Source organism: Rhinolophus ferrumequinum, chromosome 28 (genome assembly GCF_004115265.2).
Source record: "Rhinolophus ferrumequinum isolate MPI-CBG mRhiFer1 chromosome 28, mRhiFer1_v1.p, whole genome shotgun sequence".
NCBI classification, from domain to species: Eukaryota; Metazoa; Chordata; class Mammalia; order Chiroptera; family Rhinolophidae; genus Rhinolophus; species Rhinolophus ferrumequinum.
Window position 1 is genome coordinate 11223421 of NC_046311.1, and position 15353 is coordinate 11238773.

Consider the following 15353-nt stretch of genomic DNA (forward strand, 5'->3'; position numbering starts at 1 on the left):
TCTCTTTCCCAGGAGAAAGGGCCACTCTCCTTCGGGAAACGTGCACTCAGGTCTCTCTAACTCTGCCACCAAGGGTTCGGCTACAAAGCCAAACAGAGAACCAAGTTCCGCGCACGTTCACCAACATAATTTACTTGTCCTACATGAAGGACCATCAGATCGCCTCTGGTACAATGACTGGCCAGGTGTGTAATCCGAGACACCGGGCATTGGAAAAACAGTTTTGAGCCCCTGGTGAAGAATCGAAATGAAATATTAGAGCCTCATCTCAGAATTAATCCAGGGGCATGCACAGTAGAGGGTCTGCCTTTACTCGCACGAAAGGGGGTGTTGGGGGGAAGACACTCCAATAAAAAAAACACAAACCATTCCTTCTAACCCAAAGGAAAAATTTCAAATTTGGGGAAGGAAAACCACAAGTGCAAAGGAAGTATCACTATAAACATGCCCCGTGGTTAAACAGCAAATAGCCCTCGGAGATTCGAACCTCAAATGGCAAGTGGCACAACAAGGGCTCTCCCCCGGCGACCCGAAGCGGGGAGGGAAGCAGCACGGACTGAGCTCCTGCCACGTGCCAGGAAGGGCGAGGGCAGGACGCCGATGGCACAGGGGCTGACGTTCCTGGGGACCTGCCCCACCCACACGGCACACGCTCGGTGCCGTCCCACACTGATCCTGCCCAGCACCGTTTCACGGGTCTGCGACAGCATCGTCCCATTTCAGAGGTGAGGAAACCGAGGCTCACACACCTGGAGCCACGTGCCCCAAGTCTCTCACCTGTTAGTGGCAGAACTGGGGCTGAAGCTCAGGCCTGGGGCGTCTCTGTGGGAACAATCTGAGCCCCCACTGAGAAGTGGGGGAAGGGGAAAGGAGTGGGGGATACAAAGGAAGCCCAGACAGCAGCCACAGGGGCTCTTCCCTCGAAACCTGGGAGCAGGACAGGGTTTTGGGCTTCAGGGGGCACCACACGTGTGGGTGCTTCCAAGGGCCAAACCCAGGAACACACTGGTGGCTTCTGAATGAGTAACTGTGATGAGTGAAGGACATCTGCTCTGTGACCTGACTCCGCTCATCATCTCTAGCTCCTGCAAATCACAATCAAGACACGAACCCCTCATTTGGAAACCATTCTAGAGGGACAGTCACCATTCACCAAAGGGCCGAAACATTTCCGTCAAAATCACGGCTAAAGAAGAAAATACAGCTGGCATTTCCAGAACAGATAGTTCAAGAGCTAGTCAAAGAGGTCATTTGAAAGAGTTTTGGGATGTCAAGTCTCCCCTGCAGTTTCTCCAGAGAAATACCTGGTATTTTTCTGAACTGTCCCCATCTCTCAGTGGGAAGATCCAGGGTCCTGGTTTCCTGAGCAGCCCTGAGGTGGTGTGTGATTCCATCAGGCAGATTAAAAAGACCAAAGCAAAAAGCAAACACCTAAAGGCTGAAATGAATTCCTAACCGGTGGTCAGAAATGCAATGCAACCCCTATTGTTGTTGTTACAATGGGTGGTGGCAACAAGGGGGCAAATCTGCAGGTGGGTCAGCTACATAAGGGTGACAACAGCGGGCTCAACAGCTTAGCAGCTGACAAGCCCAGGCGTGACCCCGAGGAGGCAGTGATCTTCCCTCACCTGCGGGACTGCCACCTCCCTGTCACTGCCCCTGCTCTGTCACCTCTTAGAAAACTCCATGGACCCTTGGAGAGGGACACGCTCCTTGTATGCTAGGAAAATTGGAGGACAAATTGGGAGTTTGGCGACTTTCAGTCCCAAGTCAAAATCAATTATGTCTGTAACCAATACTTAGCACTGTTCTGCCCAGAAATGCCTCCAGTGCCAGCAGAGGCCACCTGAGGGACCACCCTTGTCCACTGCATGGACCGCCGTGCCCACGGGCTCTCAGGACAAGAGACAGCCTGGCCAGACCGGTGCGACCAACTGGAGACAATGACACGGCTCCCAAGAGCAGGAAGTGACACGCACAGGACACACTGCAAAACCTCTACCAGCCTACCGCCAGCTCGGTCCCCAGAACACGTGCGACTTGAGTTCTTGCCCACATCTAAGAAACTAAGGACGCACCTCCGATTTTGACGGTGAAATCTTCGGCCACCATGCAGTTCCGGGCAGCCAGGTCTCTGTGGACGAACTTGTTGGCATTGAGGTACGCCATGCCGTCCGCGATCTCGCCCGCCATCTGGATCATCTTGCTTAGGCTGGGAGGGGCGAGGGCTGGATTATTCTGTGGGAGATGAAACAAAATAATAAAAAATGCACGTGAGAATCGAGGAATGCTTCCCACTCCACGCCCTTGCAGGGTTTTCGAATCCATCTCTGCTCAACCTGAGCAGCACAGGTCAGGACGTGCTCAGAAGGAACGCGTTATTATGGCATCTGCTTCGCGGTCAAGTCACGTGCCTGCCGGCTGACCACATGACACAGAGCCGCAGGGACAAACACCAATGAACACAACTTGCGACCGGCGTTTTCTATTCTGGGCCGGGCAAAAAGTATGTAAAGTGAAACAAGCAATTTTTTTTTTTGATATTAACAATTCTCGGTTACTCAAACACCTATCTGGTTATATGTTCTTTGTGTTTCTAGAATCAAAGTACAGGTAACAGGAGGGAGAGAACATTGCAAAGGTTGTGTGGAGACGCACAAATGTGTTCCCCAAATGGACACTGTTGTGTTTTATGTCCCACACCAGCACTGTGAGAAATTTAATCTTCCTTTCTCTTCAGTTTTCTTCGGAAGTGCAAAACCATCAAGACTCATTGTTTTCACCTTACAATGTCACATTCCTTGGATTGTTATTTTGTGTGGGCAATGAGGAAAAGAAGCATTTGACAATTTAAGTCCAGCTGACGCTTATTCTTGGAGGAGGACCACGGTAAAATAGGGACAAGAAACATAGGTAAGCAGGTCCTGCTTGCAGAGGAGGGCAGCATGCTGGTTATGGAATTAAAGACAAAGATGCCCAAATCATAATAAATCCATTAAAAAAAAGTTTTGCATAAAACATAAAGTCTCTCCACCACCGCCCCCCCCCCCAAAAAATGCAAAAACCAATCAGCACTGCATGGTTTAGATGCTAACCATCTCTTGCTCCTACTATTTACTGCAAGAGAATTTTCCCTGGCTACAAAGTGTCTCTTCCAACACTGCAAAACCATCTTGCTCTGACAGGTCCCATGTGTCACCTCTGCAGCTCAAAGCCTCAGACAAGGCACGTCTGAACTCTGGGATCAGACTGTCTGGGCTCCAGGTGGGGTCCCTGCCAGGAGGATGACCTGGGACCTACACGGACAGTGCCCGCTGGTGCCTGGCCAGGGTCCATACTCAGTGGACGCTGTTTTCACCCAGTGAGGGGCTAGTTTCTGCTGAAAGACAAGGACAGCTTCTAGAAGCAGTCTAAAGACTCTCCAAGTACTTCTGCTTGGTTCTCTCCACTCCACATACATTTGATTCTGAAGAGACTCTCAAGACTGTTTCTGGTCATTTGAAATACTTATCACGGAGCTGCCCGGGGAAGCAACATGATGTCCCCAAGAATAAGCCAAAACCACCACTTTCTTTAACAAGCTTTGTTCCCTCAGGACATGCCACTTCCTTTGAACCTTCTCAGGGCTTTAGAGACTCAGGTGGTCCACCAGGTCATCTGCAGGTGAAACGTTACCTTTCTGCTCATAAGACTTAAGTGGTGGAGTGCTAAGTACAGGTGCTCACGACAAGCGGCCGTTCATAATTCACAGGAAAAACAGAACCGATGAAAGAACCCGATTTTACGTATTGAAAGGAAGGGCTGCCATTTCGTCAGCTCAGCTCGGCACAGCCGTGCTGGGAGGCGTCTGCGAGCGCAGAAATCTGCCGTTTGCTTAGCGTTCCTTAAGACCTGTTATCCACAAGCATCCCCGTTTCACGAGGAAAACGAGCACATCTTAACTTGGGGGAAGATGCCAGGTGGAATATAATGAAACTGCAGGACAAGCATTCCTATTTTCACCCTTGACAGGAGTTAGAACACGTTTAAATCTGACACATCGAAAAGCGAGTTTTCAATGTGAAAAGGAATTAAGTCCACCCCTTAGTTTACACGCGAGGACACTGGGGACCGCAGAGAGTGGCAGGGCAGGGACCGTGTGTTCCAAACTTTCATTCTGTGCCTGAAATTGGGGACACCGGGAGCGAGTGTGCCATACTTCTCAGAGGTGCCTGGAGGGCCTCTGATAAGAAATCCACTGCCACGTCCCCAGCCACCTGTCTGACCAAGCTTTTCTCCCGCCTGCTGGCTTGTGCATTACAAAGTGAGCTGGGGAAAAGGGCCTAAGATCCAGGGGTGCTGGGGACCCACGGGGGGGGGCGCAGAGGCTGGGCGTGCTGGGAGCTCCCCCACTTGGGGCCTCGGTCCACACTCACGGCCCTCACAGAACCACCAACCTCACAGGCTGTGACTAAGGGAAGCCACATGGGAACAGGTTCTCGGAACCAAAATGAAGGAAGGACTACTTGGGAGGTGATGAAGTTTCCAATGAAAAGAAGCAAACAAAGGCTTAAGCTCAAACAGAGAAAGGCCACAGAAACCCAAACGCGGCTGAGAAAGGGCAGTATTTGAGGGAACACAAGGAGCCCCAAAGCGTAGTCAACACGTAGCAACCTCAGGGTAAAGGGAGGACCTCGGAGCCACCGCGGCAGCCAAACGGAAAGGCAGATGTTGCTGCTATTATTTCTAAGTATTTATGGACCACTGTATTCTCAGAATTACTCACTTAGAAGTCACGCCTCCATGAGTGAAAGAGTTGGCTCGTGGATTCACGCCACGAAAGGGGGAACGCCAGGGCGGCAACACAGGAGCTGGGCAGGTTTTGAATGCGAAGCTCCTAACACAAACTGGTATTTTTTTACTAGACTGAGCAGGGCTCGGGCCGCTGAGGCGAGTATCGTTCAGACGCGCAAGCAAGACCCCATCTAGGATGCAGAGTTGGAGAAAATGCGGCTTCCACGTGCCAAGGGGACAGAGTAGGGCTGACAGCACAGGGAGAAGAGGCGTGTGTGGGGGAGGGGCCTGCAAACCCAGGGGTGCCCATGGGAAACCACCGGGATGCGTGGGAAACCTCCCAGCACGAGAAGCGAGTCACCCTGATGCTGGACTCGGACAAGCGTTCCGTGGAAGCCGGTCTGCCCCACACACGGCCCTGAGCTGCAGGCTGTGCCTGGGATGAAAAGCTGAACACGATGGGATGCATGGGGACACACTCAGAGAACCGACCGGGAAAGGCCGTGTGAGGAGCGGAGGTGTCAGCAGAGGAGATGGTTACTGCAGGCCCGGAGGGCAGGACACAGCTGACGCGGGTCCGTCGGGGGAAATGCGGGAGCGAGGGCCGTGGGGGAGGTCCCCGGAGCTGGAGGGAAGGCAGTAACGAAAGCACAGAGGGGTTTAAGGAAAAGGGTATTTGAGGCACAGCCCGTGCCTCTCACAAAAGATCGAGGCTTCGCTCTAGTCAGGGAAATCCTCCCTGGAAAGGACCCAGCACCACGCATGCGGCAAGAAACACGCCAGGCTGCAAGTAAATGGATGTAAGGACACAGTATCGTCTGGGGGAAGGTTCTAGGAGAAGAGAGCAGTTAACACACAAAGTCGGTTAAACTCAAAACCCACCTCGATTTCTGGCCTCAGAGACCTGAGGTAACTTTTGAGGTCCCCCCGTGTCATCAGTTCCATGATGACCAGCGTCGGCTGGCCCTGGGACACCACACCCAGCAACCGCACCTGGGAGGAATGACAAAGAGGAGGGCTCAGAGGGGGCGGGTGGCCCAGGCGGCCGCTGCCCACCCCACTAGGACAGGCTGCGTGGTGCTGGCACCTGCTGGCCAGGAACACAGCCCAGGTGAGCCGGCCAGGGGGCTCCACCCACCAGGGACCTTCGTGTGCACAGGTGTCTTAAAGCCACCGTGAGGCAATGGGGGAACTCTATGAAAGATGGCAAGTCACCAAACCCACGGGTGTGGCCCCCATCACGCCAGGGGGCTCCCGGGAAGCGTGCTCCCCATGGCAGGTTTTGCCTCCTCAGGGGCTTTCTCTTACCACATGGTGACAGTTGAACTCCTTCATCACGGAAGCCTCGTTGAGAAATTCAATCCTTTCGCGCATGCTTGCAGCCTCGTTGACCGTTTTAATGGCCACCCTGGTTTCGGGCTCGTCTTTGACCACACCCTTGGCCACGCCTTCATACACCATCCCGAAGGAGCCCTGGCCCAGCTCCCGGCTCATGCTGATCTTCTCCCGGGCGACCTCCCACTCATCGGGCACGTACACTAGAGAAGAGGACACAGGACTCAGACAGGTGCAGTGACACCGGGGGAGAACGTGCCTCTGGGGGCACCCCTGGGCCAAAGCACAAGGTGCCACTTCCTAAAGCCCATCCAAAAGGACATCGGGGGCAATGTCTTGGCTTATTCTGAAATTTCCCACATGCTGTGGAGTTCAGTACGGCAACTGTATGGCCAAAAATTAGTATTTCAAGTCTTCAAGGATTCCTAGAAAATTCGAGGATACTAACAGCATATGATAAGAACCAGAAAGTCGTCCAATTTGAGATGTGCTGTGAGTATAAAATTCACACTGGATTTCAAAGGCTTAATGCAGAAAATAATGCAAATATTTCCATAATTTTTATACCAATTACATATTAAAATCGATAATACTTTGGATATACTGGATTAAATAAAACATTATTAACATTTCTTTCACCTGTTTCTTTTTCCTTTATGTGGCTACTAGAAAAATTTAAGGTTCCATATGGGACTAGCATTATATTTTCAATGGTACCACTGCTCTAGTCTAGATGAAGTGTCTCCAGCCTTACCAAAGACCCTGGGGCATCCACCATGTTTCCCCGAAAATAAGACCTAGCCGGACAATCAGCTCTAATCCATCTTTTGGAGCAAAAATTAATATAAAACCCGGTCTTATTTAAGACCAGATCTTATATAAGACTGGGTATAATATAATATAATATAATATCAGGTCTTATATAAGACCGGGTCTTTATAACGTAATATAAGACCGGGTCTTATTTAATATAAGACCGGGTCTTATATTAATTTTTGCTACAAAAGACGCACTAGAGCTGATTGTCCGGCTAGGTCTTATTTTCGGGGAAACAGGGTAGTAAGGTACCGAAGCAACGGAGCTCTAACACCAAGGGACATTCAGTGGTGACCAGCGTGGAGGGACAGCTGAGAAGAGAGGTCTCCCCAGGGCTATGGTCTCTGCTCTGTGAACCCCGGACCTCCCATCCCTGGAGTGAGGGACTGGGCGATGGAGCATGGTAATGACTGAGCCTGAATATGATTTCCTCTCCAGCCTACGCTTCTGGTCCGATTCAATCCTGTTTAAGAAAATAAACAAACAAACAATTCTGGGCAGGAAGGATAGAGAAAAGAAGAGAGAGGGAAAGGAAGAAGGGAGGTAAGAAAGAAAACAAAACAGAGGGTCCATCCCACAACTCTGATGGGTAGGGTGAAAACTAAAATAAAATCCATCTGTTCTATAAGCTCCATAAGAAATTTCCATTATAATCACCTTTGTCGAATGCTGCGGGGTTACTTACATCCTTGTCTGACAGGGGAACCCCCCAACAGGCTCTACCGCACACTGGGAGAACGGAGGTGACCCTGGCTCAGAAAGGCAGGAGGATTGGGAAACTGGGATGGCAGCTGTTTGCGTTTGTGCTGTCAGGCGTCAGCCTCGGGTACTGCGGCTGGATGCGCCAAAAGCAGTGGGCTGACAACTGAATGCCAACATTCCAAGTCCCCAGTATCTTCCTTTAAGTGATGTCTTAAAGGAAAAAGGTCCATAAATTACGCCCAGGAGATACCATCCATTTACACTTCTGAAGAGTGTCCCATGTGGACTATTTTAGTCAACCTCGAATTTTCTTTCATACACATTTTTGTATGTACGTAAGTCCATATGTGTTTAGGAATTTCACAAATGGACGTCTGCTCTCCATGTGTAGGAAATGGCTTACAGCCCCAAGGAAGAGGCTGACGCTTGCTCAGGAGAGTAAGTGTGCAAGACACCCAGCAGGTAAAACTCCTCACAGTACCCCTCAGAAAGTATAAAGAGACACTGTCTCTATCCATTTATCTCTGAAAATCCAGGCTTGCTTTTCATCAGAATTAACCATGTAGCACATCATAAAACATGGAGTTAGAAGCCATCGCATTCCTCTCTTCCTTGGGAGGTCGGTTAGAGTCAATAGCACGTCCTTTTCTCTAAATTCAGCTCCAGGGCTCTGACTTCCTGCAGGGTTTAGGCACACAATGTTATCAGCATGTCCCTGGAGGGGATTTTCAGTGCTCTCTGGAGAATGGCGACATGCAGATTCATTTTTTGGAGAAAGAAGATTTTAAAGCATTTTTGAACTGCAAATGTCATTTTGTCGCCCCTTGAGGAAACGAGCTAGAAGGTGCCTGTCAAAAAGCCGAATAAATTAGGTTCAAGTGAGGTGACAATGCTCCTACCTACCTGTTGGCCTGGGTGACAATAAATTTGCTTTTTGCGTGTTTTGATTTTAAAGGAAGAATCAAGACATATTATGAAAGCATTCCGGAAAGACATAAAATTTAAATTCAAACCACCATTAGATTCTGATTAATGCTCTCTCTAAACTTTCTAGATACTGCATAGTCAAAGCGACAAATGCCAACCTTCCATGCTTTATTTCAAAGCAGAGCAGATTCTCTAGAATAGTCTTATTCCATCCTTACAGAGAGGGGAAGTGGCCTTGATTTCCCCTATAAATTCTACTAAGCTTGTGATGACTCCTTATCTTAATTTCTTTTTTTTTCAAAGCAATTATTTATGCAAACAATGCATAAAAATGTATTTGCTTTTTTTTAAGAAAAAAGAAAAAGATCCTCTCCACAAGTAACTACTCTTTTTAGTTTGGTGTGTATCCTTCCAGAATGTTCTCTATGCCTTGTATATATACATACGTACATAGGTACATATATGGGGGCAGAGAGGTGCCTGTGTGTGTCTGCGCGAGCATATACAGAGGGTGGCAAAAGAGTGCATACGCATTTTAAGAAAGGATAAAAACTGTATTAAAATTCTAATACTCAATATATACCGATAACAAAACATGAATACAAGTCACGTTTGACTTCTGCAATTATAAGAGGTGCTCAGAGTGGTTCCCATCAGCATCATTTTAATACAGTTTTTTGTTTTCTTAAAATGTGTACACATTTTTTTTTGGCACCCTCTGTATATATACCTATTAAAAATACAACTTGGTGAGACCTTTCCGTAAACAGGAATAATGTCCTTATTATTCTGCACTGATTTCCATTCAGAGGAGGCTGCATTTGATTGGCTTTAACGCAAACAAAACTAAACACGAAATGATTAAAGAAATCACACTATAGCTTGACATGTTGCCACAGTGCTTTAAAATGGTGGAAGTGTTTTCTTAGGTTTTCCGATTTGACCAGGATAACCAATTAGACCAATCGTGACTATTGCACGTCCTCCAGGACATCTTCCCTTCACTTTCCCTGAAGCAAGAAAAGAGGCAAAAACACTTTTTCTAAACACATCCACCTGATTTCACGCACTGACAAAACCGCTCCAGCTGCTCCTATGGGCCAGCTTCCCTGCCCACCCTGAGGACCTCACGCTCCTTTCCCATGGTGACTGTCAACAAGATGTCACGGACTGAGTCCTTTGGACTTTTCAACTGCCTCGTTATGGGACCTGGGCACGTTTCCCCTCTGAGCCTCATTTCCTCACCGACGCATAGATGGGCCCATGAAAACCCACCTTACAGGGGGACGTAGGGGTCAAACGGATGGTGTTTGGAAAAGCAAAAATGCCAGTGAAGGGTACTACTGTCACTGGGCCCCATGACCGATGTCCCACCGCAACTTACTTTTAAAGGTTTGGATTTAAGAACACTAAAAAGAAAAGACAGCAAAAAAGAAAAAAATGAAAAATCATAACCACTGAGTACAACGGAACTTCCAAGTCAGACCTTCTGGATGTCAACAATTTAATAGCTTTTTCGTTCTAGCATAAAATTTCAAGCCATTAAATAAATTGATTACTGTGATGGCCACATCCCTCGCTGAAGCCTGCTTTTCCTTGGGGCATCCCAAATGGTTGCAGAATTTTTGAGATATTCAGTGAACTACTAGAAACTTTGGGAAAAAAAAAAAGGTAACAAAGATGAATCCGAGGCCAAAGGTCCCTCCAAATAATGTAAATCTCTTCCCCTATATTAGCAACAGCCCCGAAAGCTCCCCGATCTGGGACCCCCGACGTGAATACTACAGAGAAACTTACCATCCGCTGCGCTGAAGTACTCTGGGTTCACAGAAGCATACAGCACTCCATTCCCCAGCCTGCTGTTATTTCTGTCAAAAAGGATAAAGTTTAGGCTAAAAAAATTAAAAAAACAAAATACCACCTCCACACATTTCTGCATATACTTGCATCTTTGTCATTCCATTTTATTTAGTCTGTTTCATTCAGTATCAGGGGAAAGGGGGTGAGGGGACCTTAGTGTCACGACAGCTGTCACCTACACTCCCATTCAGGCCCAGGGGGCTAGCAGACATTTGCGACCACGTCTTTTGGCTTCTTCAGTGGCCTCAGATTAGAGATTTTAAGGAAACACTGTTTCTTTACTTCATTGGAAATCAAAAGGGTTCTTTGATCAAGAGCACTAAAACATCGAGTTTGCAAAAGCTTTGTGGAAGGAGCAGTATCCGTGTGACAGAGCGACCGAAGGAGGGGACCACCTGTCCTTCCCCCCCAAAAGGGACTTGTTGTTTTGCATCATTAGAAAATGTTTTCTGTTCCTATAAAGAACATGTGATTGGCAAGTCAGGTCTTCCCACCCGTACAACACTCCCTGAAACAGTGGGCCTGATCTCAGGCTCACGTCACCAAACCACTGAGCGACAAAACGCGTGTGAACCCTCAGCGTGTCACTCACCTCTTTCTATGGAAGACGTACAGCATTATTACCAATCCGCCCACAATCAGCAGCACGGCCACGGGCAGCGCGATGATCAGGTGGATGAAGTTTTCATATGTCGCTGCAGACACAGGGGGACAGTCAGTTGTCACTCTGTGCACAAGCTGCTCATTTCGTTTTTTTTTTTTTTTAATCATTCAGCTGGAAGTATGGGGGGTGGGTGGGAAGAAAACCTGACAATTCCTGCAATGCCCTATCACGAACTAGGAATTCTGAAGGGCAACGGTATCAGAAACAAGCGCCAAAACACCGAGTTATCTGAAAAAAGACGAAGTAGGTGCCGACTGAGGAGTATACCCAGTTTTGATTTTTGAGGTGCAGTGTATCCTGCACTAATAATTCAAATGATGGGCTCAAGTGAAGTAACCTTTGTATGCAGCTAGTGACTATGATTACAAATGCATATATCTGTTAAAATAAAATAGAGATTCCTTCATATACAGTTTTCACCCCCTGTACTGACCTGTCTACCTGTCTTAAGATGGTTTCACATGCGACTTAAAAGAACAAAAATTAGCTGGCTGGCACCCCTGGCCAAAGTTGCTCTGAATACTCTCCAAACATTAGAGTCTAGTTAATAAGTCTGACACCACCGAGCTCATGGCAGCATGTTTGTGCCTGTCACCGCCACATATGTGACAGATGTCAGCCTGGATACTGGGGACAATGATCCACATCCTTGAAAATTCTGCCACATGCACGAAATCAATACATCTACAAGTGCGTCACCCCAGAAACATGGACGAACCGATCGGAGCCGTGTATGGAGAGATGGCTGTACCCAGGACCCTCTGGAGGGGCTGGGAGGAGGCGCTGCCATGACGTGGGGAGTGCCGGGGGCGGGAGGGGACCTGGGCATGTCCTTGCTACCCAGCTCAGACCACACGAAGAAATCCCTGCTCCCTTTCGATACACAAGGAAGGCTCCAAGAGATGAACTGCCATCCCCAAGGTCACACAGGTAGCTGGCAAGCCATGGCCCTGGGATTGGAACCCGGCTCTCTGCACCCACAAAACAGACCTCCCCCACGAAGCAAGCACCCTGGAAGCTCTGAGCCGAGGCCGTGGTGGTGACAACAGAGGCTGGAGTCCAGAGGTATTTAAGGGGCAGCATCCATGAGATGGGTTTGAATGAGAAATGAGGGGCTGCAGAGAGAGAGGTGAGGGACGCCTGTGAGGGTCTCGGCTCGGGGGGTGCGTGGGTTACGCGGCCGCTGGCTGAGCTCAAGGACAGAGAACAGAGAGCGATTCTGAGGGAAGCAACTGTGATTTGGGTTTTGTGCACAAGGAGTGTGAGGTGCCCATGGGACATCCAAGTCGAGACGTCTATGTGGAAATGGGGTTGGAACTCAGTGGGGACCAAGTTACATCAGTTATGAGTCACTCACCAATGATTATTTTGCCACTAATCACTGCTACTGTTATGATGCTTTAAGGACTATTAAGGCTATTTTAATTTTTTAAATTAAGGATATTTTTAATCAAATGACTCTCAAAATGGATGGATACAGGCCCTGGCATTTTCTAATTCTCGAGAATACTAGCAAGCTATCACTACCTCTTGGGAAGCTGAGAGAGTCGGTTTTTTTCTTCTCCCTGAGGACTATTTCTTATTTTTGTATCTCTTATACAACTACTGGTCAGGTTGCACTGTGTTCTTTTCAAGTTTCATATCTCCACGGGGACATGGAGAAACTGGAACACATCCAGAAAAGAACAAAATGATTAAATGGCGAGAAAATTGCTCTCTGAGCCTGGGCTACAAGAAAAGGCCCAAAGACCTGAGACTGTTTCGTCTGGAGAGGAAAAGTCTGAAGAGTAATTTCATAGAATCCACGCACGCAAAGGGTTCCTGGAAGGAGAGCAGTTGCCAGAAAGCTTCCAAAGCTTCCATCTTGTCGGAGGATTAAACGACAGGAAACGAGAGTAAAGTGGGAACAAGTCTGGTCTGACAGGAGGAAAGCCTCCCTTATGGCAAAGCGGGCATGCAGATTTAATTTTCCTGTGGCTCATGCCACCTTCTGCTGGAAAGATCCCACCAGAGGGGTCTTGGGTTTCCCTGTGCACCCTCGCACGCATGGGGTTAAAAACGGGGTAGCCCTGGCAGAGGAACATGTCATCTCTGTAGATAAACCACGGTCACTGAGCCCCGGAAGCCACACCTGCTGTTTTTCAGACCACAGCCCAACGCCAGACCCCAAAGCTAGGCTCTGTCCCTGGCTTGAGGGGTGCGTAGGTTATGAGGCCTCTGGCTGAGCTCAAGGACAGAGAACGGAGAGCTATTCCGAGGGTAGCAGCTGTGATTTGGGTTTTGCGCACGAGGAGTGTGAGGTGCCCATGGGACACCCGAGTCGAGACGTCTATGTGGAAATGGGGTTGGAACTCAGTGGGGGGGATGCAGACAGAAGAGGAGAGAAGAAACAGCAAGACAATACTCTGGAGAGCGTCCTAGGAGGATCGTGAAGGTCCTAGCACTGGAATGACAGCACCCACTAATGGGGGAGAGCAGGCTAAGTGGACGGCAGGGAGCTTTCAGACTATGTCAGTCGGCAGAACCACTTGCGTCAGCACGTGCTGAGCCCCAAAACCAGAACCCAGGCTCATGAAATGCTTCCTCAAGGTCTGCAATTCTAGCACCCTATCCTTCTTTGGATATCTGTCACTATTAGGGTTGTCAAGTATCACGCAGGTATTTGACTATCAGGTGCCAACCAGATAGACTGCTGGACCGGCTGAATTCCTAATTTAAGAACTCAGACTCCAGGTCAGGCCAGTAGGGGTGGGCACCAGGAGGGAGCAGGCAGTGGGCACTGCCCCCAGACTCACAGGTCACACAAGTAAGCAAGGTGGGGCTGCTCTTCCGTGTGGGAGAGGCAACGAGAAACAGTGTTAACGCCAAGTCTGATCCCCTTGTCTGAACACGAAATAATCTAAACAACTGTATTTCGAATAAGAAACAATAGAAACTCATTATGGAACTAAGGAGGAATAGTTATGTCATTAAAAAAAAAATAGACTGAATTTTCTTGGCCAAGCAAACCTAGGGCCCTTGCTGGGCTTATAGGTTTAAATTTAAAACTGAATTTTACAAAATTCAGTTTTAAAATCTGAAGTCCTCACACAGGATGGCCTTCTAAGAATTCTGTCTTGGCGACGGTTTGAGCATAAACTCACGACGTGGCCCCGTCTCTGGGCCAGACAGTGTACTCAATGCCCACTGGTGCTTTCAAAATGCATCTGTGCTTCACCAACAGACGGCATAGGGGTCACTGTCTCAGCCTGGGGTGCTGTCACAGAGAACTTGGCCCTGGCTCTGGCTGGACCAATGGCCCCCAGGTTCTGTCACCCGTTAGGATTCTAACCCCTACCCAGGGTCCCTGGCAAGGCACTGGGCAGGATGATCAATTCAGTGCTTTGCAAAATGCTTGGACATAAACCAAGCTGAGAGGCAAGGCCTCTTGCTGACCCCCTCCAAAGAAGGGCTCAGGCACTCCCCCCATCAGACAAGTAGGGACTCTGAGTGCAGCAGCCACCCCCAGCCCGAGCTCCCACACGAGGTGCTGGCAGCAGGGTAACCCTTCCCAAAGTTGGACAACTGGGCTCCCGAGGGAAATCAGAAGCCAGGATAACCTGGGCTTCCCCAAGCCCGGCCCGAGCTGCTCTCAGTGTTCCCAGGCATACCCCCCACCCCCAGCCTTACTTTTGGCCTGGACGTAGAAGAACACAGGATCCGTCCAGGACCCGTTCCCAGACAGAGAGGTGGCCTGGATCCGGGCCGTATAGTTGCCCGGGTTGAGCCGGTTCAGCTTGGCCCCTCCGTACTTCCTGTACTCCTGTCTGGACACACATTCCCGCTGATCCTGCGAGCGAAGAAAACATCCGGCTCAGTTTCCCACCAACACGGGAGAAACAGGTGCCTCCTGCTGCCCCATCTCTCACCTCCCATGTAACAGAGATCCCAGTTTGCAGTAAAAGGGAAGAAGCCACGTCTTCAAACACAGTCCTCCAGGAACACCGACGTTTTAACCAAACACATCTCTCACACACATACACACACACACCTATATATTTTTTTTTGTAACCAAAAAGAGCTCCAGAAAGAGGAAGTTATTAAGACCCACCTAGTCTATGCCGAAAGGTCATTTTGTGCAACAAAACAGTTTCTTGAGGGAGAGAACAAGCCCCGCTCCTTGCACACTCCATGTGCCTCTCAAAGACTCAGGCCTAACACACAGCCCTGAACACTCACAGACTTACACCTCCCTGTATTGCTTTAGGTCTGAAGCAAAGCAGGACGTCACCTGTGT

At 49.0% G+C, this 15353-nt stretch overlaps 1 protein-coding gene across 1 annotated transcript in view; it reads right to left on the minus strand.

Annotated features, from left to right (window-relative positions):
* IGF1R (insulin like growth factor 1 receptor) overlaps positions 1-15353 on the minus strand; it is a 253534-nt gene that overhangs the window by 12164 nt on the left and 226017 nt on the right. Inside the window, exons 13-18 of the mRNA XM_033099996.1 lie at positions 14747-14906; positions 11006-11108; positions 10351-10421; positions 6082-6311; positions 5656-5766; positions 2079-2238 (exon numbers count right to left, since the gene is read on the minus strand). Of these exons, the coding sequence (XP_032955887.1) occupies positions 2079-2238; positions 5656-5766; positions 6082-6311; positions 10351-10421; positions 11006-11108; positions 14747-14906 (835 nt within the window). The remainder of the gene's footprint in view (positions 1-2078; positions 2239-5655; positions 5767-6081; positions 6312-10350; positions 10422-11005; positions 11109-14746; positions 14907-15353) is intronic.